Source organism: Dreissena polymorpha, chromosome 14 (assembly GCF_020536995.1).
Source record: "Dreissena polymorpha isolate Duluth1 chromosome 14, UMN_Dpol_1.0, whole genome shotgun sequence".
NCBI lineage: Eukaryota > Metazoa > Mollusca > Bivalvia > Myida > Dreissenidae > Dreissena > Dreissena polymorpha.
In genome coordinates this window covers 21225247-21244495 of record NC_068368.1, presented here as the reverse complement: position 1 = coordinate 21244495, position 19249 = coordinate 21225247, and the positions used below count along the sequence as shown (strand labels likewise).

General features: G+C 37.8%; 2 protein-coding genes across 2 annotated transcripts in view; one reads left to right on the top strand and one right to left on the bottom strand.

The window, feature by feature from the left end:
- LOC127858168 (receptor expression-enhancing protein 1-like) overlaps positions 1 to 19249 on the top strand; it is a 166040-nt gene that overhangs the window by 117499 nt on the left and 29292 nt on the right. The window lies entirely within an intron of this gene.
- LOC127857219 (uncharacterized) overlaps positions 1577 to 19249 on the bottom strand; it is a 23053-nt gene continuing 5380 nt past the window's right edge. Inside the window, exons 3-17 of the mRNA XM_052393634.1 lie at positions 19091 to 19249; positions 17188 to 17376; positions 13602 to 13749; positions 13233 to 13305; positions 12873 to 12985; positions 11162 to 12266; positions 10447 to 10524; positions 9874 to 9903; positions 9230 to 9372; positions 8974 to 9065; positions 8100 to 8254; positions 5104 to 5326; positions 2975 to 3060; positions 2550 to 2647; positions 1577 to 2138 (exon numbers count right to left, since the gene is read on the bottom strand). The exon at positions 19091 to 19249 is cut by the window's right edge and continues 16 nt beyond it. Of these exons, the coding sequence (XP_052249594.1) occupies positions 1989 to 2138; positions 2550 to 2647; positions 2975 to 3060; positions 5104 to 5326; positions 8100 to 8254; positions 8974 to 9065; positions 9230 to 9372; positions 9874 to 9903; positions 10447 to 10524; positions 11162 to 12266; positions 12873 to 12985; positions 13233 to 13305; positions 13602 to 13749; positions 17188 to 17376; positions 19091 to 19249 (2842 nt within the window). The 3' untranslated portion in view covers positions 1577 to 1988. The remainder of the gene's footprint in view (positions 2139 to 2549; positions 2648 to 2974; positions 3061 to 5103; positions 5327 to 8099; positions 8255 to 8973; positions 9066 to 9229; positions 9373 to 9873; positions 9904 to 10446; positions 10525 to 11161; positions 12267 to 12872; positions 12986 to 13232; positions 13306 to 13601; positions 13750 to 17187; positions 17377 to 19090) is intronic.

Genomic DNA, 19249 nt, shown 5'->3' with positions numbered 1-19249 from the left:
TTTACGCACCTCTGTATTCCCAGAACCATGGAAAGAAGCTTTTGTCACCCCAATATTCAAATCAGGAGACTCACCTAACCCAGCCAACTATCGTCCTATCTCCCTACTAAGCACACTTGGAAAAGTATTTGAATGAATTGTATTCAAACATACATTTAACTTCCTAAACACCCTTCATATTCTTTCCCCATAACAATCTAGATTTATTCCTGGTGACTCAACAATAAACCAGCTAACGTTTCTGCATAACTTCTTTAGCGAGACTATCGACTCTGGAAAAGAGGTCAGAATAATATTATACGATATAAGAAAAGCATTCGACCGTGTATGGCTTAAGGGATTGTTGGTCAAGCTTAACAATATAAGCATAAGAGGCAGCCCTTACCTTTGTACAAATCTGACCTTACAAACCGCAAACAAAAAGTTGTTCTCCCAAACGCAGAATCTAATTGGTCTCATTTCAACGCTGGAGTATCCCAGGAATCTATTTTTGGGCCTCTTCTTTTTTAATTTTTATTAATGATATTGTTCTAGATATTAAAGCCAACATCATGTTATTTGCCGACGAAACATGCCTTTATGTTGTAGTCGACAATCCAGTCCACGCTGCAGCTACACTTAACTCCGATCTCGAAAGAATCAACAAATGGGATAAACATGGCTTGTATGTTTCAATCCTAAAAAAAATGCGTCAATGATTATAAGTCGCAAGACAAGCACAATTCGACATCGCCGTGTATATATGAATAACGTCTCAATTAGCGAAGTCACAAAACATATACACGTAGGGCTCTACTTTACTAAAGACCTTAAATGGGGCACCCATATTGAGTACATTGTTAATAAGGCCTACACAAGAATAAACATTATGAAAAAGTTAAAATTTAATCTAGACCGTTCCTCATTGGAAACCATCTACTGATCATTTATACGTCCTTTACTCGAATATGGCGATGTCATTTACGACAACTGCTCATTACAAGACCAAGACATTTTAGAAAGCGCCAAAATTAAGGCTGCACGAATAGTCACAGGTGCCACGAAATTAGTCTCTATTCAAAAGCTTTTGGAAGAAGTCGGATGGGAAACTTTAAGTAATAGTAGAGCTAAACATAAACTCATTTTTTTTTTAACAAAATGAATAACAACCTTACCCCATCTTATCTTTCTAACTTGTGTCCACCCATGAATACCAACGATCGCTATACTTTAAGTAATTCTCACACACTTTAAACCCCAAGAGCTAGAACTGCGCTCTACTACAACTCTTTTATCCCATCCACTACTCGTGCTTACAATAGCCATCATTCTTAATTGGATCAATTTATTTCCAAAATAAGGGATGTCTAGTATATTTATTTCTATATTTAAAATATTTCTTACAGAAATTCATACAAGCAAACAGCGCAGACCCAGATGAGACGTCGCATCATGCGCTACTCTGTTTGCCAAGGCCTTTTTCTAGACGCTAGGCATAAATGCGTAATAGGTTGCAATAAAATACAAAGCATCAACATAAAAAAACTTATCCACATACATTTTTATTATTAACCTCTAAAATCACACCAATAATATTTACAAACCGTATATAATAATACATAAGTAACTTGACTCTCAGATACAACGGTGAGTTTACTGTCCATTACAGAATTTCCTTGTCCTTTTCTTGCGACTCTACCACTGGCATGCTTGTTTTGACCGACTACTCAACGTTAAGGTGTGTTAAATTAATTCACACTTTACCACTTCGATGCGTATTTTCACGCATTTGTAGTCCTTTAGAATATTACATTAAATTTAAGACCTTTCTTACTAAAATCAAGTTTTTAAGGCTTCATTCCAAAACCTTAGGTACTGATGAACAGCAAACAGAATAAAACCGGAGCAGACTGCGAGTTACTCGCAGGCTGTTCAGGCTTTATGCTGGTTGCAAAAGCCATTTTAACTTTGCTTCTTATGGGGAAAAGGGTTAAAAAAAGAAATTCAGATCAGAAGTGCGTAGTTTCCGGTTTATGCAGGAGCAGTTTCATGCTGACGCGATGTTTCTCGGCGTACACTTTGTCCAGGACGGCCAACACTTCGTCCTTGGTGAAACCCTCCACCCTGTGACGGTCAACGCCCAGTAACACCATGCCAACCTGAGTAAAAAGCACCAACGTCAAATGAGCCTCGTTCTGGGAAAACTGGGCTTAACGACACTTTCCGCCTACACTAGATTGTCGTTTAGAAGAGACCTCCTTTAAACAAAAAATGAATTAAAGCGGAAAGTGTCGTCCTTTATTAGCCTGTGTTGACTGCACATGTAGATCTGGGACGACAGTTTACGCACATGCATTAAGCGCAATTTCACAGAACGAGGCGCATAATATGTCCTGTTAAGAAGCGTTTACTAAAAAGTATGAATATCCGAAAAAAAAATTTTTTGAAATGTCCAGAATACAATAGTTAGTGTGTGCATGTTTTTTTCAGCAGTGACAATAGAAAGAAAAATGAGCGAATTTTAATAAATTTTACCAGTCATTGATGGATTTTATTTTTAAATTAACTACCTCTATATGGCTGTCATCGTGTGCCGCCCCATGCTCGTCTATCCTCGCTATAGCTACTGCCCGTTCACCGTTAGTCACTTCTTCGGCAAACTCGATACCTTTACAAGGGAAAAATTGGTCAATACTAAGTCTTGATACTTAATGAAGTTAAATAAAATTTGGTTTATGCAAGTATAGAAATATTACAGAGCAGAACAAAAAATGTTGTAATAACTTAAGCCTATACTAAGTACTTCAGCGTAGCGTCATTTTACAAAATCATCATAAAACAGAAATCTTCGTTGAACAAAAATCTCAGAACATAAAAATATTAATGCTTGTATTAATTCATTCATGTGTTGTGCACAAAAAAGCTCTATCAAATTTGAAACATAACGTTACTTATATACTCAAAATGTCGAATGATTTAAACACGGACAACGTACCTATTGATGGTTTCGTTTTTGACAGGTGGACCACGACACTTCCTGGGACTCGTTCGATCTCGTTTGAACCATGCGAGCTAAAGTCACTGCAATTAATATACCGGACGATTACGGGATTGATAAACATATAATGGATTGAATATAACTGATTTAAAGTTAATGTTTTCAACCTATTATTAAATATTTTTTCCCAGAATATGCTTAACTATTTATAGCTGAGCTTCATTTACCGTTATCAATGATAGTCAGCGAGGTATGCCGATTAGATAAATCGAGCTATCTCAATCGGACTGGCTCGGTCTTTTACATAGGTCGCCATTGTGAAGAATTTTTTCATGGTATGATAACTTAGACGAGCTGCTTCGCAGCATCGTCAATAATGTCATAGATTATGGTCGATATATGCGTATACATGTTGATGCATCGCTCGTAATAAAACACCAACGACGCGCAATATCATAAGCAGCTTCATTAAATAACGAAACAATTAAATTCTAATTACTCTGCGCACATCAAATAGACAAGAAAAATGTACAAATATATTAACAATCTCTAATACCAAATTTACGCAAAAAGATCCAGGTTTAACCCTTTCCATAATAAGAAGCTGAGTGAAAATGGCTTTTGCAACCAGCATAAACCAGAACAGCCTGCGAGTAACTCGCAGTCTATTAAGGTTTTGTGCTGTTTGCTGCTCATCAGTTACCACGGGTTGTAAATGAAGCCTTTAAAACTTGAATTTAGTATAAAAAAAGGTATTTAATGCAATGTAACTTTCTAAGGGACTACAAATGCGTCAAAAACGTACCTATGTGGGAAAGGGTTAAAATAGAAATGAGACACATTGTAAAATACCAAAGTGCCTGTAACACGCTGAAACTGAAAACCCTGAATTTCCTGATAAACAAATACAATAAAGTCACCAAGAGCAACATCGATTGCAATATGATCGGTTGGAATATGAATAAACAGAGTGGAAGGAGTATTCTGAATATGTAGCCAATAACTTTCAGACATAAACCTATCACAGCGTCTTAATAACCGAAATGTCGGTAAAACTCTTACACCAAAAAGCCTTACATGTTTAGCCCAAAATACAAAAAAGTTTGTATACCCAACTAAACTTGAATGCTCTGACACCAAATAAGCACATTGTTTTTCTATTATAAATATATTCGAATCGTTCTAATACTACAATTATCTGTTATAAGTTTTCATTAAAAAACACATACTTTTCAGACATTGTAAGTCATTAAAACAAAACATGTCATGGCCGGACGCCATAAAGCAAGTCATATTCTGACACGCAAATGACCAAATTCCTCGTAAACCCTCATATTTGTGATTATATTGAATTTTCAGACACCCACAATTCAGCATTGTTTAGCCAAGCGCGCATTAATGACCAGGCACTAACATACTTACGGAATTCTAGGACACAAACTGAAACATATACCAATTTTTTACAGTTGGTTGACAATATACTTGTCCGACAAGATTATATCCAGGACGAAAAATTCAGATTTACTGTTATCCTTGTAAACTGGGATAAAGACAGAACACGTGATTTCAGAAAGTCAGCTTAAGATACCTTAGCTTCGTTGTAATTTGACTAATGAATCACCGGTGAATGCAGATTCGTTAAGCAAAGCTCCGAAAAGCTGAAACGCGGGCCTTGGCGACTCATTTTTAATAGTCTTTGTCAAAGCAATACAAATGCTTCTACACGAAGATTTTTTTATAGAAAAAATCTATTCGGGAATGTATTAAATGTAGCTTCATGTGCTAAATAATGTTCGATTTATCGTTGTTTATAAGTCAATAAACAACGAAGCGGAGTGCGCATGTGTATTAATTAGCCACGAGGGTGTTGGACCGAGTTGTCTAATAGTCACTGAACAGAACCACTATGCCAGTTACATCTCGACAGATTGATATCGATAGTTCGCAAAAGATTTCGATTATATCGTGATTTGATAAATCATTTTGCAATTTAAACGATATCTACTTTCTTGACTACCGGGTATGCTTTGCTCAGGTTCGCGATTGCTGTATGCATGCCTTATTAGTAGTTTTACAAATCTTTTTGATATACACAAAGATAAGAGAGTAAGATGCCAGAATGAGACCTGAATGTGGCGGTGCTGGACCCTGCCTCAGACTGCTCAAGGTCAAGGTACTCAAAATGGTCAAGCGCGGACTTCACTTCCGTTTGAGCGCTGTTGGCAAGCCGGATGGGGGACTTCAGCCGCTCTCCTCTGTCGCCGTCATGTGACGCTTTTATTATGTCAACGATCTCGGCTTCTTTACGGCTTTGGTTCATGGACTTGATGTGAAAATGGCCACCATCCGCTGAAAATGTGTTATAACGGTAACAGACCGCTGAACATGTGCAATAAGGGTAAGTAATAGAACGCTGAAAATGAGTAATATGGGGCAAGTAAAAGATTGCTGTAAATGTGTAATATGGGGTAAGTAATAGACCGCTGAAAATGTGTAAAATGGGGTAGGTTATAGACCGCTGTAAATGTGTAATATGGGGTAAGTAATAGACCGCTGTAAATGTGTAATATGGGGTAAGTCTTAGACCGCAGTAAATGTGTAATATGGGGTAAGTAAAAGACCGCTGAAAATGGGTAATAAGGGTGAGTTATAGACCACTGTAAATATGTAATATGGGGTAAGCAATAGACCGCTGTAAATGTGTAATATGGGGTAAGTAATAGGCCGCTGTAAATGTGTAATATGGGTTAAGTAATAGAACGCTCTAAATGCGTAATAGGGGTAAATAATAGACCGCTGTAAATGTGTACTAGGATTATGAAACAGACCGCTGTAAATGTGTAATATGGGGTAAGTAATGGACCGCTGAAAATGTATAATAGGGGTAAGTATTTGACCACTGTAAGTGTAATATGGGGTAAGTAATAGACCGCTGTAAATGTGTAATATGGGTTTAGTAATAGGCCGCTGTAAATGTGTTATATGGGTTAAGTAATAGACCGCTGTAAATGTGTAATATGGGGTAAGTAATAGAGCGCTGTAAATGTGTAATATGGGGTAAGTAATATACCGCTGTAAATGTGTAATATGGGGTAAGTAATATACCGCTGTAAATGTGTAATATGGGGTAAGTAATATACCGCTGTAAATGTGTAATATGGGGTAAGTAATATACCGCTAAAAATGTGTAATATGGGGTAAGTAATATACCGCTGTAATTGTGTAATATGGGTATGTAATAGACCGCTATAAATGTGTAATAGGGGTAAGTAATAGACCGCTGAAACTGGGTAATATGGGTAGGTAGTAGACCGCTGAAACTGTGTAATAGGGGTAAGTAATAGACCGCTGAAACTGGCAAAAAGGGGTAAAAACTGTGTAATATGGGTATGTAATAGATTGCTGAGAATGTGTTCAAGTGCTCGGTACAAGAATTAGAATTTTTATGGTGCACCGTGGCATATAAAATTTTTATGACGTGTCGTGGTATATTTCAGGTGCATTGTGGTATACTTTTTAATTTTTGAACACTATTTGTTTAATACAACTATCTGTACACCAATAATAAATGATGAGTAGAAGAAGAAGAAGAAAAAGAAGAGGAAGCAGAAGAAGTAGAAGGAGCAGGAAGAGGAGGAGGAGGACAACAGCAAACTACAATAAATTTATTTTTTACTGCACCATTTTATTACATGTTATTACGAAATATAAAAAAACAACATGTTAAGCATGCAGTGGACAATAGCTGAACAACGTCAATTAAATACCTTCACACAAATCATTTTGTTCCTCATTTGAATTTGATGCATTATTATTCTCTGCAATTAAAAAGAGATAAATTGTTATTTTATCTTCTTCTGCTGCTTTCATATATACAATATTCTATTTTGTGAAAAAATATGTTCAATAACAAGTAAGGGGATTCGCAATAAACAGGGTTGTGTGATCATCACGGGATGACCGACTAGATGTCATGTAATGGTAAGCTTCTCTAATGTAATCAGCTGTACCCACACACATGTGGGGCGTAAAATATTGGTTGTTTCCAATAATACAACAAACATTGTACTTATTTTTTTCAGTTTTAGTTTCGACCATTTTGCTACATATGATTGTATTGTGTTTCTAAAATTGTACACATAAAGAGCTTAATGTTCTACAGAGAATAGGGAGATTTCTGTTATTGAACATTTTTTTTTTACTGCTATATTCCATTACATGGCTATTTAAACTACAAAAATCACAAAACTGCATGTTTTACGACAATATTTTTCTGAGTATTTCAATAACATATTTTGAAAATTTATTCCACGTTATTGACAATGGAAACATAAATTTTGTTTACGTCTATTTCCTTGAATGTCTATTGTAAACACCATATTCCCATCGCATGTGACACAACTTAGCTTCACGGCCGTATTCAATATATTCCAAGAAATAAACTAAAGCTTGTTACAGTAGTGAAGTATACCCTCGCGCCGCCCCCTCATCGACGCCGTGGGTCGTAATGTGAAGTAAGTTGCAGCACTAAAATATTTGATGGGCATGGCTAGTTTTTTTACCACAGGGACGTTATTCGAACAATACTGTAGATGAACACAAACAGTTGTTTCATAGCAAATATGTAACCATTTGGCTTGGTTGTATGATGAAAAGATTTTAATGGTATGCGCTATGTAAGTGAAACTACCAGGTAAACGCATGTTATAGTTGGTATGTTATATTGTATATTGGCCCTCTACTACGCTTAATCATGACCCTGAGTGGACACTTACCACGGAAACTCTGTTTATACGGGGGAATTACATAATGAAAATCGAAAATAGTTGGCCACAGTACCCATACTGATTGGCGGTTAATGACACAGGCCAGTCTAGCTCGAGTGGTCGTTGTCGGCTAAGGTACTCTTTTAAAGTAAACCGGGTACTCTTAAGTATAATACAAAAAAACGCGGGATACGGGAACTGTACTAATAAGTACACAGCAGTATGGCCGGGTGCTTTTAAGCGTACATTGTTGTATACTAAAGTGTTTACGGCGCACTTTAAAGTAGTTCCTGAGCCGACAACGACCAATTGAGCGTCCGTATGACAGGGTGTGTACACAGTTCAATCTCACGTACCCATCTCTGTGGTGATAAGTGTGCGCCTGGGTTTCTGCTTCAGTCTGTGGTTGAGCGGCAGGTGCAGTTTCATGGACAGCGTCTGGTAGGCCTCGATCTCGTAGCGGTTCACCAGGTTGTCGTATTGCACCACGTCATGCAAGTACACCACACGCCTGTAGGGTACAACGGTGTTAGCAATTGTGTCGTACAAGTACATCACACGACTGGATGGTACAACGGTGTTATCAATTTTGAGCCACGTGATGGGAAAACTGGTCTTTACGCATTTGGACATACAAACTTTGTTCCGAATCAGCGTGTCCTACACAGAACGCGTTCATCAACGACATCGGATTTATGTTGAAAAGGGAATTAAAATAAATGCCCCAAAGGCTGCACGATTGTTTATTGTCCTAGATACCGAACGATAAGATTATTTATTGTGTAATGTAAAGGATAATAGTATACGATAGCATTTATTGAGCCGCGTTCTGAGAAAACTGGGCTTAATGCATGTGCGTAAAGTGTCGTCCATATTAGCCTATGCAGTCCGCACAGACTAATCAGAGACGACACTTTCCGCTTTTATGGTATTTTTAGCTTCACCGAAGTCCCTTTTACCGAAAATCAAGTTTTAGGCGGAAAGTGTCGTCCCTGATTAGCCTGTGCGGACTGCACAGGCTGATCTGGGATGAGACTTTACGCACATGCATTAAGCACAGTTTTCGCAGAATACGACTCTATTAGAAATTCAATATTTAACATCGTTTGAATTATTATATTTTGTTCTCATAATCTAAAAAGTTGATCTAACATTGTCATTTAAGAACCTTTTTTAACGATTTCCTTGAAGAGCCTTTAAAACGAGCCCCCACTGTTTGCATGCGCTAACCTTATATCCTTCAGTAGAAGCAGTTTCTCCGGTTTGTCTAGAATGGTCAGCATGAGCTCCACGAGCCGCTCGAGGTCTCCCGTGGTGTGGTACTGAAAGCACGTGGTCACTATAAACGCTTGCTGGTGTAACAAAAAAACAACACAGACAACACATAGCAACACGAAGTAATGAAATGAGCGACTTTTTCTTAGCCAGTTATTCTTATGACAGATTACAGAATTTTCGCGAAATTGGACCTTGGCTAGCTTCTTACCGTCTTGATGTGCCTGAACACTGCGTTGAACTCGTCTTCGTTGAGAAGGTGGCACGCGGCATCCTCCAATGACGTCATATCTGCCGGGTCGATTTTCGATTTTACAGACGACCGGAAGAGTCCAGTGGCAGGCTTCAGTGAATCTGAAGTGGAATTGATATTCAGTAAAACATATGCAAAATAAACTACCATGTCAGGTTCGCACGGAAATCACCCATCTCGCAATAGAGTCGTTAGGAGGAAATACAAACTAAATAATTTTATTAGTTTAAACATATTTTATTTCCAAATTGACAAATACAAATGAATTACAATTCATACAATATATTATGGACAAATGGTTGGACCATAAGTTCTACAACATTATCGGGGGTCTTTTCCTAGACTAAAACTATATATTTCAATGATGACCGGAAAATCCGTTTAGCTGAAAGTTGAACAAAGATCTTTCAATGATGATATGTATAATATTATAGTTGCTGTTCGTATTGAATTAAATTATAAAGTAATGCTAAGTTTGAGTAAGTCTAAATAACTTAACGCCTTGATGATTTTCTTCTGCAACCTGTGCAAGTTTTGCTTTGTATTTGCCCTCAGCAAACTTTAAGTAAATGCACCTGAATATAAACCTTCTTCATACCTACCGTCGATTTGTTCCACTCCGGAAAGACGTTCTGAAATTATCAAACAGCTGTCAGTAATGGTAACAGATTTACAAAAAAGAACGGAGCTCTGAAGAGTGGTATATTGATACAACACTTAACCAAATTAACCCATTTATGCCTAGTGGACTCTCCCATCCTTCTAAATTGGATCAATTTATTTCCAAAATTAGGGATGTATTGTTTACTTATTTCTATATTTAGAATATTTCTTACAGAAATTCATTTGAGCAAACAGCGCAGACCCTGACGAGACGCCGCATCATGCGGCGTCTCATCTGCGTCTTCGCTGTTTGCCAAAGCCTTTTTCTATACGCTAGGCATAAATAGGCTAACACAAGACAAGGCAAAACAAAATAGGAACAATGCCAAGCAACAACACGCTAAAAACTTAAACAATTGATATTGTCAGACTTGATTATAACTTATACTTATAAGATTTGAACTTCAGTTGATTAAAATCAATATGTACGATGCTGTTTAAATTAGTTCTTTAGGCAATATACATCTTTCCTTAAAGGCGGTTAATATCTTACAAGTAGATTTGTGACCTACTTGATGACTTGAGTCTCAAACTTCCTTTTATCTTTTTCTTAATCGCCCGCCACGTGCCAGTTTTCTGGTTCCCAGACTCTAAAATTGCAAATTGTATGAGTCACAGGAAAATGGGCTTTATTACATGTGCGTAAAGTGTGTTTTAAGATTAACCTGTGAAGTCCGCACACGCTAAACAGGCACGACACTTACCGCTTAAATTGTATTTATTGTCTGAGGGAAGTCTCTTCTTAGCGCAAATCCAGTTTAGGCGATAGTGTCGTACTGCACAGGCTAATTATGAACGACACTTTTCGCGCATGCATTAAACCCAATTTCCCCACATCGAGGCACATTTGTAATTTTATACAAATCGCTTCAATAACATATTGTAATACTCTTTAAAATAACTACAACACAATGCAATTAATTTGTATGTGTTTTATTTGTTTGTAATACTTTAAATTTTGAATAGCGTAATACCGACAGATGCGCCTAACCATTTACTTGCGATACGAAACAAAACACAATTAGAGTGGGTTTTTTTCACATCCAAAATAATCCTTTTCGTATATTGATACAAATAAATTACATCCTATATGCATTATGTAGTCAAATAACAATATCAACAAACAAAGACGAAGCAAAAAAAAAACAGTAATGCACACAGCACGCAAGTGCCCGATATAATCGCAAGCTTGTGCTGGAAATATAAACGGTTACACACAGCACTTACTAGGTGCAATATTACCCAACTCTTGATGACCGATCTTTTCTTGCCTCGCTTGTAGCTCGTGCCATTTCTCCTCCAGTGTTTCTAAATCCAACATTCCAGTTCCGCTCTCCCTGTATAAATCGAGACTTTTTGTTACTGCATCGGCCGTTATATATTCACGAGACTCCTTTTCATCGGCTTCTGTATCATCTTCATCGTCATCATCCACATCTTCAGCGACATTGATAACGTTTGTAAAATCCTGGAACGACACACTGCGACGTCGAATATCCAACGTCTGCGCATCAACGCTCTTCCCTCCGTCATGTCTCTCTGAAAGCAGGGACTGCGTCCCCTTGTCGTCGTTGTACGGATCGGCCATGCTCTTCCGGGTTTTGTGCGGACTTAGTTCTGGGCTGTATGAGACATTTCTTAACGACCCAACACTTAGTTTTCGAACTTTTGCGTACAGAGCACCATCAACGCTTGCTGTTACGGGTTCAACATGATCCTCAGATCTCACAGCAACTCTGTTCTCGGAGGATTTATTTGTGCTCATAGAGTTCTGCGAACCCGAATGTGTTGGTGAACCAATATGCTCTAAACTTATGTTGACACTGTAGTTTGCGCTTCCTTTGGAATCAGGCGTGCCCCCACTTTGAGGCTTAATACTTAGATTGCATGTACTGGCGTAGCGTTCGTCTCTTTTGTTTATTTTTGCGTAAATCGCATCAGGGTCTTCATATATGCTTTCATTTGCACTATTACTGTAGTCGTGAAATTCAACTTCATGAGTAGCATTAGGGGCGTATTCGCGTCTAACATATTCTGATTCACCAGGCCCGGCTGCTAACACCTTTCTCTGTGTTGTGCCCCTGTCTATACTGTCACTGTCAGATCGTCGACTGGACGTGTCGAAATCAGACCGACTTGCGTCAAAGTCCTCCACATGGACCGTTACCGTTCTGCGGTTTTCACCAGCCTCGTTATGGAGATCATTCGCCCACTGCTCGAGATCAAGGCTCTCACTGTCACTTTGGCTGTCCTGATTGTCAATTGCGTCATCCCCATCGTCTTCCACCAAACTTCGCGACGGACGTCTGTCGGAGGGAAGGAAGATCTCGGTCTAAAATTTTAAGGTATTTTAAATAAAAAAACAACAACAACAGCAACATTAAACAACCAAACGACCAACCAAACAACCAAACAAACAACCAACCAACTAACCAAACATACAAACAATCAGCAGTTCTATTTATTAACTAACCATATGATAAGTAAGAGAAAATTGATATAACTTGAATGTAAGACGCTTGTACGACGGTTCACATTGGGTATGACTAACTGAATTTTTATTCGCATAACAATGACTGAGTTTAAAAACTCGCATATGTCCTTGTTTAATTTAGCAACTGAGATGGAAATTTATGGGTTTAGATCACATGCATGTGCCTATAAAGTACTATTAAATTTTTGGACCTCAGTGTTTTATTTAAATAACGTCGTAAAAAGTGGACACATTGTAGCGGAACGTTCTAACATTACATGTAGATCATTACATAGCTGATAAGATGGTAAATACGAATAGAATATTTAATTGTGAGCTACTACACGTATGTATTTACAAAAAATAAACCATGCCTTTGGTGAAATTATTAAGATTTGTATAATTATTCCAACATTACGAAATACACGTTAACGTGACAGAGTTGCTGTGACAGTAACGACGGACCTGCAAGGCACTGGGAAGTTTCGAGGCTGAGAACAGGTCGGCAGCACTCGCGGATTTATATGACATGTCCGAGTGGATCACGTTGATATCTCTCAGACTGGTGACGCTGGTGGCTGGAATTATGCAACATGAAATGAGTAAATACGAAACTTTTTTTTAAGATTTCAAAAGCCTAAGATATGATAACATTGTGTATAAGGAGAGGAAAAAACGACATATTTTAAGGTAACCAGTTGGCGATAAACGTACAGAAATGAAAAAAAAAAAAAAAATAAAAAACAATCATAAGAATATAGATTAGACAAATATGTAGCCAAGTTTTTGATAATGGATGACATGTTAAAAAGAAGTAGCCAATACCCGTTTTCATTTGCCCGTCACTCCACGTGTATTCAGCGTACAGTTCTTTGAACACTGGGAATCGTCCTACATCCTGGAACACAATATTTACTAGTTCGGAACCATTACATGTATTAAAATCAGCACCTTTATTTTCCCGCAAATACTTAATAATTTTTCAAACCAATGCGTTTATCGCTAAAATATGCATAAGTTTAAGTCCATCATAAAAATCATCATCAAAACAATTAAATTATTTTCTTCCGTTAGATCGATTTAAATAAGTGTGCAATATTTTTTTATTACATAATTGTTTAACACATATGCTCTCTAACAAAAAACGTTTCATCATGAATTGTATTCAAACACGGTCAGATAAGCCCCGCCTACCCGCAAGGTGAGGATCAGGTGACGTTTGCCCTTTAGCACCTCTACAGCGTGCTCGTGCGTGATGTTGTCAAACGGGATGCCGTTCACGTCGATGATCTGGTCCCCCGTCCGCACGCCATTCTTGTCTGCTAGACCGTTCCGGTCCAACCTGCAGCCATAAATAAAGAAAGGCGTATAGTTAGCTCTAACCTATGTTGTTTTAGCTTGATTGCATCGAAAGCTTACAATTTATTGGCGCTTTATTGAGTCCGTTTCCTGGGTATAACACGTATAACAAGTAGTGTCTTATGAGCAGATCTTGAGATTTAACCTATTACCTCTTGATCGATAGATGGACCAATATAGAATCTTTAAAAGCCCGAATTACAAGTCTTAGCTTTTCTTAAAGAGCAAATAGGTACAAATAAACACAAGAAAATGCAGAAAGAAACAATATCCCGTAATAAAATAAACCATATGACGCCAGTGTTTAGCGCGTAACTGATTTATCCCGACACGGATGGAGGATGACTTAAACACTTTTTATGATGATGGGATGAAAACAGAAGTCCGTTCAAAATGACGTGCAAATTGTGTCTATCTGTGTGAAAGTTGTGAATGCAAATATTCATGTCTAGTGGTCCTATTTGCGTTAATGATCTTATCACGGCGACTCTACTAATTTACAATTACGTAGGAATTATTCGATCTAATTAATTTACAATTACGTAGGGAACAATTCGTTTTAACGAAAACCTTACAGTGGTCGGTCCTTCAAGTACTAAAGGAAGTATTCAGTTAAACATATGCTCTGAAACCCATTGTATATAAACCTTGAGGTCACTATTAATGTCGGTATGATCCGGTCTAGCGTATATTGCTTTACATATGATTGCGCATCAGTCCAACTTTTTACACGACGTTTGGTCTGATAAATCTCAAGGGAGTAATGTGAGAATCGTAAGATTTCCTTTTGGTCTCACGTGTTTCTCGGTCTGACAAATTTCACGGTTCACCGCTCTGAAATTTTTCACAAAATCCCGACAATGATCTCCCTATTGCAATTGGAGAAATAAATTAGCCTTTAAGAACAGCAATGACAGTATCTCAATAAGGTAAGAGAAGAGAAGATTCCTGGCAATTTCACGACATTTGCAATAAGAGCATAAGAACATAAATAAATAAACAATTGTATCGATTAACAGACACAACTTTGCCGTACCTTACTTTAAACAAAGACATTCCGGACAAGTGATCAACACTCAAAGTTGATATTACACACCAGAAAATTAAATCTTAGAGTCACAGTAACTATGTTTTTAGTTATTTCTCCAAACTTAAAGAAAATTTAGGAAGGGGTTAATTACTTTTTCCCAGCTTGAGATTCTTAATTTGTGTTGAAGTGGATGACAAAACATACTTATTTGTACAATGTACAATGCTAATGGACAAATGTTAATACACGTACTGCAATATGGTCGGGACATTTCATGACAGAACAGATAAACAGAGAGTCATAAACAAAAACTGTCTCGAGTGTCATTTGATATAGTCACACCATATTTCATCTGTGGGGTTGACCGGTCATGCCCGGGTGAATAATCGCATATGGAACTTGCTCTGTGAAAATGGGGTTTAATGCATGTGCGTAAATTGTTTTCCAAAATTAGCATGTGCAGTCCGCAAAGGCGAATCACGGACGACACTTTCGGCTTTCATGGTATTTTTCGTTTAAAGAAAGTCTCTTCTTAGCAAAAATCCAGTTTAGGCGGAAAGAGTCGTCCCTGATTAGCCTGTGAGGACTCTACAGGCTAATCTGGGATGACACTTTACGCACATGCATTAAACCCCTTATCACACAGCACGGCCCAAATAAATATTTAAAGCATTAATTGTGAGAATGAGCTAAAAGAATATAATTACACAAAGTGCAATCCGAGTGGTAATCACGTAACCACGGAGTCGTTAGGTCCGATTTAAAACAATGGCACACTCAACTTCTCCATGGTAATCACTTAACCACGGAGTCGTTAGGTCCGATTTAAAACAATGGCACACTCAACTTCTACAGCCTTTAAACAGGTACAGAAAGAAAAGTTTGGTCTTAATATTTTACACCGAAACAGTCATATAGATTAATGGCAAACGAGAAGATGTAAAAATGAAGAAATACGGAAGATGTCATTTTGGGGGAAATAATTTATTGTTATAAAGAATCCACTTTGCTGTGGTATTAGTCAGTTCGCACAAAGTTAGTAACATAGCAGTTAGTTAGTTAGTTAGTTAGTTAGTTTTATGAGTTAGTTTATTGAGTAAGTTTTGTACGATTTTCCAACATCTCTAAAATGGTATAATGGCTACTCATTTGTTTCCAGTGAACTTTTGACACACGTTAAACATCGTGCTATGATCGAGGACTTAAGACGATGCTAGTCTTAATTAATCTTAGTTCTGTTCTATGAAAGACGGCCACTTTACTGACCATTGGATGGCTTTACGCGTCGGGTAAACACCCTAATACATCTAGCTTATTTACATATTAATGCAGATTAAAATAAAAACTAACCCAACTTTTGAAACAAAATACCGCTATTTACCGCGTGCGGCAGTAAATCTCTGTACATTTCATTGATAACTACCACAGTTCGAGAACATTAGACACTACAACCCTCATTTCGCTGAGACACACGTTTGATTGAACTATTGGTAATTGTAGTATTATCTTACTCATTTAGTTCTTAACGAGACACTGATGTGGACGTTTGTACTTGTAATGTGGTTGTGTTTGTTTTGCACGTTCTAATTTTAAACGATATGCAAACGAACCATACATGTATTTCAATCGAGACTGTCAATTAAGGCGAACAATTTCAGCCGATTTATTGGGCTTCCGTTCAGAGTTTACCATACATAAGTAAAAGGAACCACTGTACACTGATCAAGACCTCAACACTTCCTGAATATTATATATGGACCGTGCTATGTGAAAAGAGGGTTTAATGCATTTTCGTAAAGAGTCGTCCCAGATAAGCCTTTGCAGTCCGCACAGGCTTATCAGGGACGACACTTATCGCTTTTATGATATTTTATGTTTAAAGAAAGTCTCTTTTTAGCAAAGTAAATAGTTTAGGCGAAAAGTGTCGTCCCTGATTAGCCTGTGCGGAATGCACAGGCTACTCTGGGACGACACTTTACGTACATGCATTAAACCCCCTTTTCACAGAGCACGGCACATATATATTTGATGATTAAATAACCGCTATTTAAACACGATTCAGTTGTAAAAGCGCACTGATCAGACTATTCAAATATTTCGCGCACATATACGGCTATATTGCGAACCTACACATAAATAGCCATTGTTACGGCGACAGGGATTTTATTGGGCAGCTCGTTTTTTAGAAGGGTATCAACGCACTGACAAGAAAAAACAACAAATGATTGACAAATGCAATCATGTCCTTGAATGGGATAAAATCAGGATAGTTGGACGAACCGCAAACTAACACGTGTGTACGCCTCACTGAAAACACATCGTTATACAACTATATGTCACATGACCATACATATGCAGCATGCAACCACGTTCCCTTTAATATGCACATACTTTGACACGTATATACCCAGCCCGTACTCCCGCCCTCCCCGGATGTTGAAGCCAAGCGTCCTGTCCGCCGGTCCGAACTTCAGGTTGATTCGGCGCTCCGGTACGTCTACGTCGAGTCCCCGGATGTGGTTGCTGATGCCGCATTCCTCGAAGTCCCCGGAGATTATGCGCCGGTCATGAACGTCATACCTACAATAGTCAAAAAGTGCCGTTTCGGATCTTTTTTTTTCAATCCAGCCTACGGAAAGCTCGACATACCTGCTTTTGATATTATTGGCGTCGCACTGAAGTGCGGCGACTCGTATGTAATACGTTTTTTTCGGTTATGGAAGGAGAGATTATTTTACGGATCAATGTATATATTTTTGTTGTCAGAATATCTTGCATAGTGGTGATTTTTGTGTGTAAATTAGTGTAAATAAGTACTGCATTTGTGCCTATTACATTTACTACAACATTTTTGCCAATAATGCAATGTTAATTCTTTTAATTAATAACTGATCACAGCGACTGGGCAATAATAAAAGATCACAGGGACTGAGCAGATACGCGAACCGGTGAAACTTTCTAGTTTTGTATAAAAACAAAACATAATAAAAAAATATGTATTTTGTGGTTTTTCTAACAATAGCGCAGACTTTTGCTGTTCGAGTTTTGGTTAACACGTATTTTCTTCAATTTTACAAGACGACAGCGATTACACGGTTTATTGCTTTATTGATAATCGTTACACTACAGTCACTTATTAATATCTTAGTTAGAAGGTGATTTTTCAAGCGGTTCCGTAGTGTAGTGGTTACACGCTCGCTTCACGTGTGAGAGGCACAAGGTTCGAGCCCGAGTAGAATCAAATTATTTTATTTGTGTTCTATGTAAACTTTTTGTTTTGATGTTTAGTTTAAATAAATATGCTGTTTTATTGTAACCATTTTTTGTTTTTATTATGCCCATGAAATATATGTGTGAGAAGGTGGGGGGGGGGGGGTTCGTAAACACATTGAAACTTTTACAGTGTTTTCATATCAATGAGTACTCAACCCCTATCGTAAATGAGCAACGTAAGAATAAGTTCAGAATCATCTCCCCTTGAAGTTGAGAAATATATGAAATTACGCTTACAAGATGAAGCAGATTTTTTAAAACCTAAACAGTTCTGTTCCTTTAATGAAAACTGCAAACGGATGCCAGTAATAAAAGGAAACCAATGTAAATAAAATGTACTATGAAATATTTGGGGTTACAACACAAAATCATAGATAATGGTTATTCGGGGGTTATAACACAACATCATAGATAATGGTTATTTTGGGGTTATAACACAAAATCATAGATAATGGTTATACCAGTATCTTTTTCTATTTTGTTTAAAATAATCGGCCAATATATTAATATTTACAGTAGGAAAAAATCGTTCCATGTAACTTCATATAGTGCCTTTTACACTGAAATTCCCGACGCCCTTTGATGCTTTGCATCAATACTTATCTTGTAATGATAAGCATTAGTGGCAATGGGCTCGACATGTCACATTTACAACACTCATCTCAAGCGAGGGATCATATAAACTAAGAAGCTGCGTAGTAAACGTGAAAAAAACCCACTCTTATATTATAAAAGTGTACCAAAAAAGGTTTGCCAACCAACATATTTTTTTAAGATGAAAATTGGAGAAAACGGTCGTCTGGTCAGATTCTCCAACCATTAACCATTAATATCTACAACAAACGTTTTCTTTCATAACAAACGTAAATGTAGACGAGTCCTAAACCCCAACTTCAAGTACAAACTGTACGTCTTATATTTCTGCCGCCCCGATGCACGTCTACCGCACCAACTACCACCTTTTGCACATATTTCGAAAGCTATATATCAGATACATTACCCACGATATACCGGTACCCACCACGACGTCTTCTCGCGCGACAGGCGCCACTCTGGGACCTTCCGGGTGCGCTGAACGACGAGCTTAAGCCTCTTACTGCCGGTGAGAACCTTGACGGCGGTGCTGCTCGCGACGCCGCGCATGGTTATGTTGTTCACCTCCAGAATCTTGTCACCGACT